Source organism: Melitaea cinxia, chromosome 7 (assembly GCF_905220565.1).
Source record: "Melitaea cinxia chromosome 7, ilMelCinx1.1, whole genome shotgun sequence".
NCBI lineage: Eukaryota > Metazoa > Arthropoda > Insecta > Lepidoptera > Nymphalidae > Melitaea > Melitaea cinxia.
The window spans coordinates 6,280,185-6,297,173 of NC_059400.1; the positions used below are offsets into that span (position 1 = coordinate 6,280,185).

The 16,989-nt window shown below is 34.7% G+C and overlaps 2 protein-coding genes across 4 annotated transcripts in view; one reads left to right on the forward strand and one right to left on the reverse strand.

Moving 5' to 3' along the window:
• Positions 1-3,014: 3,014 nt before the first annotated feature.
• LOC123655277 (MICOS complex subunit MIC13 homolog QIL1) lies at positions 3,015-3,783 on the reverse strand. Its single transcript, XM_045591090.1, has 3 exons — positions 3,582-3,783; positions 3,344-3,500; positions 3,015-3,277 (listed from the first exon to the last, which is right to left on the reverse strand). The coding sequence occupies exons 1-3, from the start codon at positions 3,587-3,589 to the stop codon at positions 3,077-3,079; spliced, it is 366 nt and encodes a 121-aa protein (XP_045447046.1). The 5' UTR covers positions 3,590-3,783; the 3' UTR covers positions 3,015-3,076.
• Positions 3,784-6,049: 2,266 nt separating this feature from the next.
• Positions 6,050-16,989, forward strand: part of LOC123655274 (glycerol-3-phosphate dehydrogenase [NAD(+)], cytoplasmic) — a 31,863-nt gene continuing 20,923 nt past the window's right edge. The window contains exons 1-4 of one of the 3 annotated variants that reach the window (XM_045591086.1): positions 6,050-6,491; positions 6,741-6,918; positions 9,838-9,978; positions 10,415-10,522. In XM_045591086.1, the coding sequence (XP_045447042.1) occupies positions 6,439-6,491; positions 6,741-6,918; positions 9,838-9,978; positions 10,415-10,522 (480 nt within the window). In that variant the 5' untranslated portion in view covers positions 6,050-6,438. The remainder of the gene's footprint in view (positions 6,492-6,740; positions 6,919-9,837; positions 9,979-10,414; positions 10,523-16,989) is intronic. The other 2 variants (XM_045591088.1, XM_045591087.1) reach the window with 2 other exon arrangements.

Below are 16,989 nucleotides of genomic sequence, written 5' to 3' on the forward strand. Positions count from 1 at the left end.
TTGTTGACAGCTGTTGTCACCTCTGATTTTGTTTTCTTTCTTTTCTCCTCTTCCCCCAGCAATCTCTCTTTGACAAAGTTGACACTAAGATCAGTCATAGTTTCCAAAGTTGTTATTATTACTTCATAAGATTTCGGCATACTGAGTAAGATGTAATTCACCTTTTCTTCCTCTGACAGGGTGGATCCTCCGTTTTTGAGTTGTGTAAACAATTCCTCCATTTGTGTAAAGTGTGATTGCAATTTTTCATTTTCATTAAACTTAATTTCCATTAATTGTCTTCTTATAAAAATTTTACTTCTGGTATTTTTCTTCATGAAGTTTTCTTCTAATATCTTAAGCATCCCATATGCCGTTTTCTCGTCTTTTATATATTCAATATGACTGTCTGCAATGGAGCTTACTAAAATGCTTACTGCTCTTGTTTCCTTTTTTATGTTTTCTGTTTTGATCGCAAAATTCTCACTTTCTATAGCATCTAAGCATTCCTGCTCTCTTAATATAGTTTTCAATCTGTATTTCCACGTATCGAAATTTTCTCCTTCAAACTGTTTCATTTTAAACTCATATTGTCCTGACGCCATTTTGTTCTTTACACGTTGTGTTCGACGATATTTTTCTTTTTATAGATTGCCGGAAACTGCAGAAAACCACGCTCTGCTACCACTGTTAGTGATTTTGGCAGGAACGAGGAATAATAATAAAGCTTTTATCTTTTAAACACTTTTTCTTTTATTTTTATATTCTTCATTTACATATTTACCACTTACAAATCTTACCTTCTCTATTATTATTACAAAACTGCCATAGACAAAAAAGACATCCTAAATTCATAGAGTGATAATAACATGAAAAAAACTTTTGGAAGTGGAACATTGTCCTTTCCTCAACATTAAACAACTGTATTAATTTGGAGGTGAACCAAACTGGGTAACCATTAGTTTTAATATTTTTTTATGGTGCGTTTTCCTGTATTATTATATATAATTTGTCGTAAAAACATGAAACAGCCTCTTCAATTTCTCTATTTTTAAAAAGATCACTCCAATTTATCATTGACAATTCCTGTTTAATTTTATCATAATTAGCCTTTTTAAAACAATATTTATAAAATGACCTACGCTGCAAATTGTTTTAACTGTTAACTATAAAAAAAATAAGCTAATTCATAATTATTATAATTCCTTTTATCATAACCAACGCCTAGAAACAGCTATGTATCCAAATAGACATAAAACAATAAAAGACTTACCTTCAAACGAACCGCTGCCCACTATTTTCTTCTCATTATTCCGTGCCTTCGCGCTCTCTTGTTGAACAGCCCTCACTAACTATTTTTAACCGACTTCCAAAAAAGGAGGAGGTTCTCAATTCGACTGTATTTTTTTTTATGTATGTTACATCAGAACTTTTGACCGGGTGGACCGATTTCGACAAATGTTTTTTTAATCGAAAGGTGGTGTGTGCCAATTGGTCCCATTTAAATTTATTTGAGATCTAACAACTACTTTTCGAGTTATATCTAATAATGCGTTTTTACTTGACGCTTTTTTCGTCGACCTACGTTACCGCATAACTTTCTACTGGATGTACCGATTTTGATAATTCTTTTTTTGTTGGAAAGGAGATATCCCTAGTTTAGTACCATGATAAGAAAACCAGGATCTGATGATGGGATCCCAGAGAAATCGAGGGAAACTCTTGAAAATCCGCAATAACTTTTTACTGGGTGTACCGATTTTGATAATTCTTTTTTTGTTGGAAAGAAGATATCCCTAGTTTAGTACCGTGATAAGGAAACCAGGATTTGATGATGGGATCCCAGAGAAATCGAGGGAAACTTGAAAATCCGCAATAACTTTTTACTGGGTATACCGCTTTTGATCATTTTTAATTTAATCGAAAGCTGATGTTTATCATGTGGTCACATATAAATTTTATCGAGATCTGATAACTACTTTTTGAGTAATCTTTGATAACGCGTAGTTACTTGACTATTTTTTCGTCGATCTACGTTGTATTACTCGTCGATGTAATTGAAGTCGGTTTTTTTTCGTTTGGGAGCAAACACAATTATTTGACCCAGGATTGCTTGGACGCACGGAACTTTTGTCTATGCGTGCGTGCCTCTTATACATTGAGGTATTACCAGTAATTACTTTTCGACTTATTTTAGTATACTTAATTTCGAGACTTTTCAAAGTGAGATCCGTAAAATGGACGCGAATTGGGCGATGGACGCGAACAGGCGCAATGACCCTATACGATTAATGTAATTTTGCCGATCGATAAAAGTACTATACTGCCATACTAAAGTGCCATAACATGAAACAATAAAAAAATGTTTGCAATGCTAGGTCATCTCCAAATTATCCAACTAGGTAATAGGTATTACTTGGGTATTACCTAATTAAAAAAATTAAAGTGTCAGTGGAAACTACAAAGCTAGACCAAGTGAATCTTTTTATCCAAAAAAATTAATTCGTGTTTAATTATATACCTGTAGTTTTCTTTTCGCTTGAATTGATTTATTAGAAATAGTTATTGAAAAGCTATAATTAATACGATGTAATATTTATTTATGAAATACTACTATAAAATAGGTATATGAGCATTTTAGGACCTACAAGACTAGCATGGTAATACTCCATTCTACAACAAAATTAATTGATCAGTCAATGGAGCTAAACATGTATCAAAAGGTTTACGATACTTAATAAAATAAGTCTCTTACCTTCCATCTCGGTTCATTCATGTATATAGTCACTTCTAAACACTTGAAGCAAACTATTAAACTATAGCAAAAACAAGTGGAAACCGACGAACAAACAATAAGTTACACTTCATGGCAGATTTTTTTGAACAAAGACCAATGACTGAATTAAATTGTTACGTGTTAGTCATCACTTGATCAGGGTGTATTAAAATATATGTGGACAACAGTTTTAGCTAATTTTAAATAAGAGGAAAGTAATTCGATAATTATACTACAAATAAAATATATACAAAACTAATTATATTTAATTTGCTTTAATAATTTAACAAGTGTTACATGTTAGTAAACTACTATAAAAAATCATTTTGCTTTTTCTTGACTAGTGGTAGAGGTTGATTCAGCGGCCTCTAATGCAGCGGAAATATAATTGTAGGACTTCGAAGCAGCATTGGTAGCATGTGTTGGCAGGTCAACAAGAAATCTGAATGTCGCCTTTACTCCACTATTCCAGTAATATTTAAATAAATATGTCAATCTGTCATTGGAGGGCAGAGGAGGCAGCTGAAACAAAGATTTCAAGTGTAATCAACTCAATTAAATACGGATTTTTTTTTGTGTCAGTGGTACCTCATAAGGGATTTGCTTCTTAAATTCTCCTACGTAAGGAGAAACTCCTTTTTCCAGTTCTTCGTAAAGTTCACTTGTTGTTGCACTATCCTTCCAAACGCCTTTATCAACTGTATAATAAACGGCTGATCCTAGAATAGCCGATTTTATACCGAATCTGTAAAATAAAATAGTCTACTGTAAAAATGATGTCATATCGTTTCATAATTTTCTGAAACTATTTTAATTTTGTGGTCACCTTAGCATATTTCCTGTTTATTTATTGTATGTATGTACAAGATATTATGTAAGTTTTATTCGATAAAAAGCATATCAGAGGATATTTTATTTAAAGGATGTTATGACATTGACAATTTGACACATGTCAAATTTTCTACTATATTTTCTTTACCGTGGCTCCACACATGGCTAATGCACAAGAATGTTTTATACAAGAAGCTTATACAATTATATAAGCTTCTTGCGAATGCATGGCTATTTGTGTTTGGGTATTTGCCATATTTGACAAAGACTTCCATGTGTGGAGAGTGGTTTTCCAAATTTACAACACAGCTTACGGAACTTCTGTCGGTTTTTCAAGGAACATCAAAGGAAATAATTATGTTTAAGCTTTTAGCTTAATTTTTTTGATATTGGGCTCCATGTGTAGACGGTCGTATCGTCTATTTGCCCCTACGTCAAATATTTTGTCAAAAACAACAAATACTAAACAGCAAATACAAATAGCCATGTGTGGAGCCTTTAGGAAATAGGTAAAGATCTTATACAAATAATTGTGTTGTTGTGTTGAAAAAAAACCGACTTCATCATATCAACAAGTAATACAACGTAGGTAGACGAAAAAATAGTCAAGTAAATACGCATTATCAAAGATTAATCCAAAAGTTGTAATCAGATCTCGATGAAATTTAAATGTGACCACATTATAAACATCGGCTTTCGATTAAATTAAAAATCATCAAAATCGGTACATCCAGTAAAAAGTTATGGGGATTTTCGAGAGTTTCCCTCGATTTCTCTGGGATCCCATCATCAGATCCTGGTTTCCTGGTATCCCTTTCCTGGTATCATGGTACCAAACTAGAAATATCTCCTTTCAAACAAAAAAATAATTATCAAAATCGGTTCATAAACGACAGAGTTATCCCCGAACATACATAATATACATACATATATACGGTCGAATTGATTAACCTCCTCCTTTTTTTGAAGTCGGGTAAAAACGTGCTCGTCAAAACTAGAAAATGGTTATCAGTGTTTACAACTTTATAACAGCTTGAAAACTCATTTACTTTAAGTTTTAAAAGTCCTAAAATTAATACGTTCACAAATTTATTTTTTATTTTGTCATTTTTTAAGCTATTGCATAGCTTTTTTCGCGGGCTTTGAGCGTGGCAACCGAATCAAGAAATTCCGTAACGAAAATAAAATCTAACACCCCCCTCCACCTACTATGTAGCTCGGCCGAGAGTTCGCTTAATGTATATGTATATATGTGGTACGACTGTACGAAGCTCGCACGGATCAAGACGAGCTGCTCCGAAATCGGACGAATACGTAAGCACTCAGCTACCATAAACCTATAGTTTCAGTGATAAAAATTCCTGAATAACCTACATTTATTGTAAGATAATAAAAATGTTTTAAACGATATTAACTTCTCATTTATTCAATAAAAGAAAAATAAATGTTTTCTTATCGGCCACCATGCTCAAAATGTGTAACTTTAATTAATATCAAAGAAAAAACTTGAATTAATATCAAAGAAATAAAAATAATGCATAAATAAAAGAATTATAATTTTATAAGTTGATAAAAAATGCTATGCAATAGCTTTACCGCGGCAGTCTCCGAGTGCCACACGTTTTAATTTTTTTTTATTAATTAATTTCTAACGCGACTAATTAATTTGTTGGTAATCGATAAACCATGAACAACTGAATCGATACTTGTTATTCTATTTTTGTAATGAATGAAAATATTTATTTAAGAAAAATTATTTTATTAAAATATTTATATTTTTGGGAATTAGATATGATTAGATATAATAAGATTATTTCACGGTTTTCTTTTTCTACACAGGTCTCGCAACAAAAGTAGTGAGGGGGTGCGTCGGCTTAATGGTTGCGCTTATCTTTTCAATTTACGGCCGCCAGAGGCATTACGATATATGGATGTGCTGTGCAACGAAGGCAGAATAGCATTCTGTCTCGTTTCCTATCAAATTATCTTTTAAAATATAACCAAGTACAATGAAACGTTATTAAAATATAACCAGTTACGATGAAACGTAACTCAAAAGGCGTGCGTAGTGCGCACTGCGCATCGCACCACGTGACCGCACCCATCGAAAGCAGTGACGTACAGCGGCGTTGACGCGAACGAAAAGCTATGACATTATAGTACTAAGCTCCGTTGAAAGACCTGTATATAAGACCGTGGCTTGTTAGTTATTACTTTAATATTAGTTTCCCGCTGTTGATTTGCTAATTGACTTATAGTTATGTTGATACATATCTTCAGTGATTTTAAATGTACGATGATTTTCGTACATGTACGATAATTCAAGCCTACGTACGATAATTCTGTCTGTCCTACCGAAATACTGAAATGCAACGATTTCTCCACAAATAATGAATTTAAAGCAACGACGACATTTTTTTTGGGCGACTGACATTAGAAAATAGTTGTTCAGATTTTTTGGGTAGATGGCCTCTTTTTTTTTAGCCGACTGACATTTGAAAACAGTTGTTCGATGTAATTTCTACTCAAAAACTTGAATTTTAATTTTTTTTAAAAGTGTACGTTAATTGTTTTGAAAGTACGATAATTTTTTGGCACTTTGTCGATGAGACGGGCAAATATTTCTGGTAACACTGCATATCACAGTGATAAATGATAACGTCGTTGTCAGTTTCTATAGTGCAACGCCTTGGAGTTACACATACCCACATACTTGATTAGTTGTGACAAGGTTCAACTGTTCAAGACTAGTAATATTAATGTTGTGAGAGCGCGCGTTTGTACTTTACGAAAAATTTAATATAACTGGATAATAATTATTTTGTATCATTGAAACCTCTTAAACCAAAACAATGGCAGAGAAACAAATAAAGAATCGTGTTTGTATTGTTGGTTCGGGCAACTGGTAAGGCTTCAGTTATTTTTATAATGAAATGTGTAATGTTAACGTGATCTTGTTTCCGTGACCTTAAGAGTTAAACTGATGACATAATAAGTAAAGCAATCAACTAGAATGAAAGTTATTACGTACCTATTTATAAATAAACATCAACTTGATTTGTTACTTTTTTATTTTTATTATATGTAAATAATTTAATACCAATCGTTTTGAAAAGAAATAGAAAAGATGTAAACAATAAAACAATTTCTCCAGGGGTTCTGCAATCGCTAAGATTGTGGGACGTAATGCAGCTCGTCTTCCGAACTTTGAAGACAGGGTTACTATGTGGGTGTACGAGGAAATGATTGATGGGAAAAAATTAACAGAAATTATAAATGAAACACATGAAAATGTGAAGTATTTACCAGGACACAAGCTACCACCTAATGTTGTAAGTGTATACAATTATTATTGATTATGTAGGTATACCTACTATATTTCTTAATTTAGTAATAATTAGATAATTGTTGGCACAAGAATCACAAGTTTGGCATATGTTTTCTATTCTTGTTCTACTTCCTCACTGGAACACTTTCAATGCCATTGTTACACACAATTTTTTGCAATGTGACCTTGAGTAAGATGATTGATGATAAGTGATTGACTTGTTCTTTTGTTTTTATAAAATCTGCTTAAAGATTACTCTGTTTAAGACGAATGTAATAAATAGGAGCTTTTATTTTACTTTTTTAATTTCAAAAATTATCACTCGGAAATACACTGAAAAGTTGAAGAAAAAAAAAGATAGAATTCATTTCCTTTGCTTTAATAGTTAAGTAGTTCTTATTTCTTTTCTATTCAATTCAACAACTGAAAGTTATATAAAAAAATTGTCATTATTAAATAACAAATTTAAAAACAGTTTTGAAACCAACATATTTTATAAAATATGATTTTTAAATACCTATTCCAGTCAGTTGTTATAATATTAGAATTATTTAATTCTATTAAACTGTTTAGCTTAGGTACAGGTGACTATATGTTAAATGTTTATTTATATTTAAATAAAACACATCTAATATATATAAAATTCTCGTGTTACAATGTTAGTTACCTTCGGCCCACACTTCGCTATGGTGGGACCGAAGGTTGTGAAGGTGGCGAGTGCACTGGGCAGACTCCTCCCAAAGGACACAGCGCCGCCTGCAGGCAGCTATATTCCGAAGTCTGCCGGAGTATGGCGACGTACAGTGCCTCGGTTTGGGCGGATAGCGTCACTGCGAGGAATAAGGCCGCGTAGAGGATCATCGTGTTGAGGGTGATCCGGGGGTACCGTTCGGTATCGTGGGCTGCAGCTACTGCTCTAGACGGTGACGCCCCGTGTGTGGAGCTTGTGGCGGAGGTTCTTGCCGAGACCTATTCATACGTCTCGGGTAGGAGGGCTCTCGGTGAGAACCCCACGTTGGACGGGATCCTACGGGTACGCCGGATGAGGCAAGAAGCGCTAATGCGGAGGTGGGGGGAGGACCTGGCGCAGCAGCCGTATGGCACACGTGTAACGGCTGCCTTGCGCCCGTTCCTTCAGCGGTGGATGTGCCGTAAGCGCAAGCGCCTCACCTTCCGTCTGACGCAAGTTCTCACCGGGCACGGCTGCTTTGGTGAATACTTGTGTCGGACGGCCCAAAGGAAGCCGACGACTTGATGTCATGATTGTGGCGCGACGGTGGACTCTGCTCAGCACACCCTCGAGGTGTGCCCGAGATGGGCGGCGCTGCGTTGCGATCTGACGACAGTCCTCGGAGGGGACTTGTCATTGCCGAGCGTTATCACCCCGATACTCGGCGACGACGAGTCCTGGAAGGCGATGGTCTCCTTCTGAGAGACAGTAATGTCCCAGAAGTAGAATGACGAGCGGATGAGAGAGGGGGCCGCCTACGAGGCCTCCGTCCGCAGGCGACGAACGGGGTGCGTAGGAGGCGCTTCTTAATGCGCTTCCAGTAACGCCTCTGTGCCCGTGTCGGGCCGGGATGGGAACTCGGTCCTGCTAGACACGGCGTCTTCGGGATTGTTCAGAGGTGAGCCGGACTGTCCCCATGGAGGAGAAGTCTGGTCGTTTCTCCGAGGCTAGCCTGTCGCTGGAGGGATCCCGTTGCCTGCAGATCCGGTATCCTCCAATTAATGCGGCTGAAAGCTCCCGCAGGGGTTTTGGTCGGTATTACACCCCCAAGTGCTAAAGCCGACATACGGTCTAGGAATGCCTACCTGGGCATCCTGGATATCACCCGTAAAAGGGTTCCCCTGCGATACCAAAAAAAAAAGTATTTTAGGACCTTTATCTTTAAATCATTGAAGAAGAATAACTGTTGAACCAGTTGCACTGCATATATATAAGAATTATAATGCAATATTATAAGTTTTATTAAAAGTCTAGGGAAGAATTTTATCTAGTTCTATCTAACATCAATTCAACAACTTTTTCTTATATTGGAAGAGTGATCAACGACCCAGTTCACAGCCACAAGCTTCTTACTCAAAATGTAGTCAGTATCGATAGTTTGTCTACCAGTGTAACATGTCTCAGACACTAAAATACAAAACAGTATTTGTCAAAGGTCAGATAGGTCCGTATATGTACATAATATCTAATTGTACATTGGCACGTCCTTACGATAAAGTAGAGGTTGTGAGTTAGGAAATTTTATAGCATTTAATTTAAAAGTAAATTGCATCAATTTTAGAAATTAATTACTTCAGAATTTAAAAGCTTAAAAAGATAATGAGCACGAGAACTCGTGTTAAGTTTGTCTAATTTATTGACAAAATTGATAGAGAAACTCTTTTGGTTGAGAGTGATCAAGAAATTCCGCAAATTCTTTTCGTCACAACCTTATTAACGATTATTTGCGGTTTAGAAATGTGGTTGGCTTTGGCATTATAAGAAAGGATAAAGTTTCTTCGCCTCAAATTGGACTTACTAGCCTATATTTTTATAAGAAAGGGAAAGAAATTTAGATTTGTAGAAGAACTGGAGTAAAATGTCATATCTCAACCCATCGCTATCCGGAAGTGGATGGAGTATATAGTTTGGGTATTCGATAATTAATAGTTGGCGCCAGTAGGTTCTGGAAGCTAGTCGACACGTAATCGCGAAACAAAAATAAGAAGTTTCTCCACCATGTAGTTAAACGGCCTAAGAGGAGTTGCAAGATCTATAGAAATCTATGGAAATTTATGGATTGTCCATTGGTACAATTATCGTGGTTTATGACGACGTTGAGGATAAACATGTGTTATTTATATTTTTATTTTAGAACTAAGTATGTCTATAAAACTCATTTAAGGTTTTACCAAAAGATTCTCCTATTACCAGGTTGCCGTACCAGACCTGGTAGAAGCAGCTAAGGACGCAGACTTATTAATATTTGTTGTTCCCCACCAATTTGTGCGCACCTTATGTTCGACGTTATTAGGTAAAATTAAGCCTACAGCGGCCGCATTATCACTAATTAAGGTAATTATCTAAAATTTAAGATAGAACAATTTTAAAATCAATGGACGACACTTGTGTAGTTTTTTTTTACTCACATATACTTGTTAACGTTTAATTTTAAAAAATGTAACTAATACCAATTTTCTAATTTTCTACATATATATATATATATATATTTAATGTTGGCTTATTTTCAAACTCATTCAAAGCCAAACGTCTTATTTTAAAATTAAAAAAAAAAAGATTTCTTTTAGAAAAAGGCACATACAATAGAAGTCTGATCACACAACTCTGATTTTTTCTTTAAAAATAACGATTTTTATTGTACACTTGCCATCTTTATTTTATCAATTCTAATAATAAATCATTGTAAAATCAAAGTGATTACGTAGAAATTATTATACCTATTTGTATATAATACAGTGCACATTAGTGATTAAGTAATTTGATTTGGCAGGGCTTCGATATTGCAGAGGGCGGTGGCATTGATTTGATCTCGCATATCATTACGAGATGCCTGAAAATTCCTTGCGCCGTTTTAATGGGTGCCAACATCGCCTCAGAGGTAAGAATGACGTTGATTTTGTTTATGTAATATTTTGTTCTGAATAGCATACATAATCTACCTATCGTCGTCTAACACCACGCGGTTTCACCCGCGTTTACTTAACTCTTAATGAGTCTCAATAATCAACATTCTTTATATATAACCCTTAATATGTTTTTAACGCGAAGAGAATTTATTAAATCTATATTTTCAAAAATAAATATACGAAAAAACAAACATTAAAAGAAAAATCTTGCGCTTTTTTTGCTTTATACAGACTAATTTACTTACTTCTTTCGGTAAGCGAGACTATGTCGAACGAATCCATGGAATATTTATTTATTTATTCTTAATGTACACTGAAATACAGACACATATAAAGAAAGATACAATACAAGATGTACAAAGGCAATTTTTTTCTCTAAGTAGCGATTTCTTCCAGATAACCTTTGGGTACTTTGGGTTTATTGAAAACTAGCGATCCGCCCCGGCTTCGCACGGGTGCAATGCTGATACTAAACATACTAAAGAATATCTTTATTTATAGTGTGCAGCTAGCTTATAGCATGGTTATTAACACAATAACAACAAAATTCAAATGCGCCATGCGTCGTTAAATTACACGTTGTTATAGATTACGTTGAAGAAATAAAGGTTCACTGCTCGTTTCCCGTAGGTGATAGCGTGATAATATGTAGCCTATAATTATGTTGACCCGACTTCTTAATAATATTCGTGCCAAATTTGATGTAAATCCATGCAGTACTTTTTGAGTTTATCCCGGACAAACATACAGACAAACAGACAAAAATTCTAAAAACTATATTTTTGGCTTCGGTATCGAGTGCAGATCACACCCCAAGTATTCTTTTAAAAAAATATTCAATGTACAGTTTTGACTTTCCTACCGTAAATTACTAGTTATTTGCCTAATTTAACAATCGCAAAACATACAGAAAATAATATTTTTTAAAGAGGGGTATCTGTGAATACTTTGTACCACGGTCATATTACCGTGTTTTGTACTGTTGTTGACAACTAGAACTATAACTTGTCTGTATAACAACTATAACATTAGTTTATAAAAGTGCATAGATTGATTAGAATTGGAAGTGGTATGAGTTAGTAGAAATTGCATACATTTGTTTGTTTTTTATTTATTTTTTGATTAGTCGAATACCATTTTTATGTTATTATACTATTCTTATTATCACAATTTTTATTATTTTGTGTTATTTTTCACATATGTGTATTTTTAATAGCCTCTTAAACTGATTTATACTGTTTGCCTCTTTAATGTTTTTTGGTTTTTGGTATACGGTATAGTTTAGCTCCTTTAAATGTAATGCTCTTATTTCCGTATTTTTCATTTCGAGGTTTTGGTATTTTTATGTCATTATGGTTTCTTAATTTTATTTTTCGTGCCTGATGTTTTTTTATTGAATTGAATTGTTGTGTGAATATTTGTGTTTAATATTTCTCGAAGTAATATACAAATTAAGTATTTGTTGTCACAGTTAATTCCTGGTTAATTTAATATTTTTCCCCTGGTCTATTAAGGTCGTAAATAAAACCTGAGTACCATGCATTGAAAATATTTATTATATTATCTCAACCCGGTGAGGTAGATGAAAAATATGTATATGGGCGGGGTTGAGCACTTAATTCACACAAGTTCCAAGGTAGTCCGATTCAGGTACTCTCCTGCATCTCGCCGTGCAGTTCCGCTATCGACCGGAGGCGGCAGGAACGGGTAATTCAAAACCCGGCGGAGAGCACTCTCGCCGTTGCACTATGGGAAAGCCCCATACAAAGCCGACTCAAAACCGTTTAGCGAGAAAGTCGTTGTTATGGAATAAAAATAATAAATTAATATAGTCTAATAAATAAGCTTTCTTTATCCATTTTTTTTTGTTTTTGTTTTAATGTATATAAATAGGCTTCAAAGCTAACTCATGTTCAATAACGTAATTTTGACGCAATGCGTTACTATAATTCAACGCCACATTACTCGAAATTTTTTGATATAATTGTATAAGTATTATACATTTTTTAAATGCTTATAAATTATAATCTCCTCTTAACGTTTCGTAATTAGTATTATATATATTAGTTTGATAAAATAAAATTAACCAATATAATTTAATATGGTATGTTTTAAGGGTTAATTTTTTTTTTACGAGACGTTTACCCATTACCGCTGCTTGCCGCTGTCGAGATATTTGTTGTAATAAGATCTTTATACATTACTCATAAAATCATTTGTTATCTATAAAGGTCAAATTGATAAAAAGTTTATTACAATAATGAGTATTATTAATAGCTTTTTTTTTTGGTTTTGATACAGTTTTGACCACCTTACTTGATAAAATATGGTCACTTATCTATTAGGGTCGAATTAAAAACAGGTTGGTTATGGAAAGAGTGCAATTTATTATTTTATTTATTTATTAAACTTTATTGCACACACAAAAAAGAAGATACATTTTAGAACGATTTGATACAAAAACAAATAATGTATGCAAAGGCGGCCTTATCGCTTAAAGCGATCTCTTCCAGGCAACCTTTAATAAAAGTAGTCTAAGAAAAATATGTCGGTAGTAGTGCGCAATCAACAACGCAAGTTTAGCACATATAATTAAATTAATTACAATACATTTAAACGGTATATATCTACATAAACATATAAACACATATGTAAACACATACACACTATATTTATACAAACATACAAATAAAAACAATATACCAATAGAAACATATACATAATTAAAACTATGTAAGAGTTAAGTAGTATTTGTGCAAACGATTCTTAAAAATATTTATAGACTCTGCTTGACGGATGTTATTGGGTAGGGAATTCCAAAGTTTTTTATATATATTATAATTATTTTCTTATCTTTTTACACTTAGCACTATTTCATTGGCCTATAAAAGGAAGGCGAGTCCTGAAAAATTCACAGTTGTTGTCAATTAGTTAGATGGCCAATTTCGTGTTCTACTAGAGTGTCGAGTCAAGGTTAATGACCCTAATACGTCTGGAAGTAGTGGTGGCAGACCTTCGAACCCATACGAAGCATCTTCAGAAAAAACAAAGAAACGAAAAAACTTGAAATTAAATACAAGAGTACGGATAGTACTGTGTGCTCAATGCATATGCTTAGGAGTTACGGTCTATGGGTGAGACGGAGGAGGCCACAATCGTTAATATTATACGAACTGCATCAAAAAATGATAAGAAAAAAAATTCTTAAATACATTCTCTCGAACTCGGAAGACGTTACACCTTTTTCAAAGGAGGAAGCACTACGGACCTTTATTGACTTAGATCTTAACAAAGAACAGTATGGGGAACTTTGACTTTGTTTGGCGGACAAAAACTGCTCAGTGTTTCTTTCTTATCTAACTTTAGTCGAAGCGAATAAGATGTGTTACCCACCAGATTCGAGTATAACCATTACTAACATAAGTGCAAAAGTCAATCTGCTGGACTTGTTGGATCATGCGGCACGTATATTACTAATTGATTCAGTTTACAAAAACAGTTTAAGAAAGTTGAAACTATTCTGTAAATGGGGTTGTGACGGGTCATCAGGACAGAGTGAATACAAGCAAGTTTTGCCCGAAGAAAGCGATTTAATATCAGATGCAAACCTTTTTATTGCTTCATTTGTACCCATTAGACTCATAGATGAGACAACTAATACTGTTGTTTGGAAGAATGAAACTTGCTCATCTGTAATATATTGCAGACCTATATTGTTAGAATTTGCCAAAGAAACTCCTGAAAGGCCTGAGGCAGTTAGGACACGAGATGTGAACGAAAGTTAATTTCAATACGGACTGTTAACACTACATGCTTGGATTAGGAGTATGGAGATGATCTTACACATTTTTTAAAAGTTGTCTTTTGAAAAGTGGTCAGCTACTACACCTGAAAAAAAAAAAACAAAGACGAAAAGAAAAAACTGGTACAAAAGCGGTTTTGGGAGGAAATGGGACTGCATGTCGATAAACCTCGACAAGGCACTGGAAATAGTAATGATGGAAACACAGCTTGGAGATTTTTTCAGAATTACTCTTGCTCTGCACACATTACAGGTGTAGACGTAGAATTTATAAAACAAATGTACATAATACTACAAACTATGTCATCTGGAATGGCTATTAATTCAAAAAAGTTCGGTGAATACGCATATATTACAGCCCAACTGTACGTAAATATTTATAATTGGTATTTATATGCCTTCGTCCGTGTATAAAATACTTATTCACAGAGAAAAAATCATTGAGTACTATGCTATTTTACCTATCGGACAATTGTCCGAAGACGCGCAAGAATCCCGAAATAAGGATTACAAAAAGTTTAGACTTCATCATTCTAGAAATTGTTCAAGAGTGGCTACCAATGAAGACGTGTTCCATACCTTATTGTACACTTCTGATCCATACATATCAAGTTTGAGAAACACCTCAGAAACAATATCGAAAGAACTTTTAGATGAAGCCAAGCCCTTCTTGCTATCAACGAAAATCTGTAGGAGCTTCCTGAATTTTGTACATATTTTTTTTCTCGTTTGTTACTATTATTCCATTTTATGTAAATTACAAAAAAAAGACAAATTTTGTTTATTTTTCAATATGAATGAATGAATATGATATCAATGCATGTATTTTTTTAAGTTTTATTTCTTAAATTAATTGATAAACAGAATTTTCAAAATCAAAATGATTTCCATTAAACTTTGTACATACAAGTATATGTGTGCAAAATTACAGCTCATTAAGTTTTGAAACAACTGAGATACGGAGTTTTGAGACGAAACATACGCGATTTTCCCATAGTGCGTGGCGGTGAAAGTGTTGGATAAACACGTCCAATTTGGTGACCCAAACGTCGAACCCTGGAACTTCTTCTTCTTCTTCGTCTTCGTCTTCGTCTTCGTCTTCCTCTTCGTCTTCGTCTTCGTCTTCCTCTTCGTCTTCCTCCTCCTCTTCCTCTTCGTCCTCCTCTTCCTCTTCGTCTTCCTCCTCCTCTTCCTCTTCGTCCTCCTCTTCCTCTTCGTCTTCGTCTTCCTCTTCCTCTTCGTCTTCGTCTTCGTCTTCCTCTTCGTCTTCCTCTTCGTCTTCCTCTTCCTCTTCCTCTTCCTCTTCCTCTTCCTCTTCCTCTTCCTCTTCCTCTTCCTCTTCCTCTTCCTCTTCGTCTTCGTCTTCGTCTTCCTCTTCGTCTTCCTCTTCCTCTTCCTCTTCCTCTTCCTCTTCCTCTTCCTCTTCCTCTTCCTCTTCCTCTTCCTCTTCCTCGTCCTCGTCCTCGTCCTCTTCCTCTTCCTCTTCCTCCTCCTCCTCCTCCTCCTCCTCCTCCTCCTCCTCCTCCTCCTCCTCCTCCTCCTCCTCCTCCTCCTCCTCCTCCTCCTCCTCCTCCTCCTCCTCCTCCTCCTCCTCCTCCTCCTTCTTCTTCTTCTTCTTCTTCTTCTTCTTCTTCTTCTTCTTCTTCTTCTTCTTCTTCTTCTTCTTCTTCTTCTTCTTCTTCTTCTTCTTCTTCAACGCCCAACGCCCAACGCCTTTCAACTTTCCTGCAACCTCATTTTGGATTTATCTCTTTAGATCAATTATTTTTTAAGATATGGCTGTTTGACGGATAATGATACATATATTTATTTATTTATACTTAATTGTACACCACAAATATATTACAAACAAAGCATAAAGATAGTTACAGACAGTGAAGTACAATGGGCGGACTTATGGCTAATTAGCCATTTCTTCCAGACAACCCATATTTCTAGATTTCGATCTCGATTTTCGAGTTATATCTAATAATGCGTTTTTACTTGACGCTTTTTTCGTCGACCTACGTTGTATTACACCGCATAACTTTCTATTGGATGTACTGATTTTGATAATTCTTTTTTTGTTGGAAAGGGGATATCCCTAGTTTAGTACCATGATAAGGAAGCCAGGATCTGATCAGGGGTTTCCAGAGAAATCGAGGGAAATCCGCAATAACTTTTTACTGGGTGTATCGATTTTGATAATTTTTAATTTAATCGAAAGCTGATGTTTATCATGTGGTCACATATAAATTTTATCGAGATCTGATAACTACTTTTTGAGTAATCTTTGATAAAGCGTGGTTACTTGACTATTTTTTTCGTCGATCTACGTTGTATTACTCGTCGATGTAATTGAAGTCGGTTTTTTTTTCGTTTGCGAGCAAACACAATTATATTTATCTCTGAAAATAACCGTGGATAATCGGCCTTGCTAACGCGCATTACAAAATATTTCTAGCCACAACTGTTTCTTTTTTTTTAAATACCTAAAAATGAAAAATAGTGTATTCGATTTTTTTATGATAAAGTTTGAGAACCTGTGGTATAAAAAACGTAGGGGGACCTAGGTGGCCCATAGTTTAAAAAACATGCCTACTTCATGAAGTTTCTTAAATGCTATTTTACTCAATTTTTTTCTTGTCAAATAACCGA

What these genes read in the sequence shown, in the direction of transcription:
- LOC123655277 (XM_045591090.1), bottom strand. An exon ending in AGAAGCAAATCCCTTATGAG is followed by an intron (nt 3,278 to 3,343) that starts GTACCACTGACA and finishes TCTTTGTTTCAG; the next exon opens with CTGCCTCCTCTGCCCTCCAA.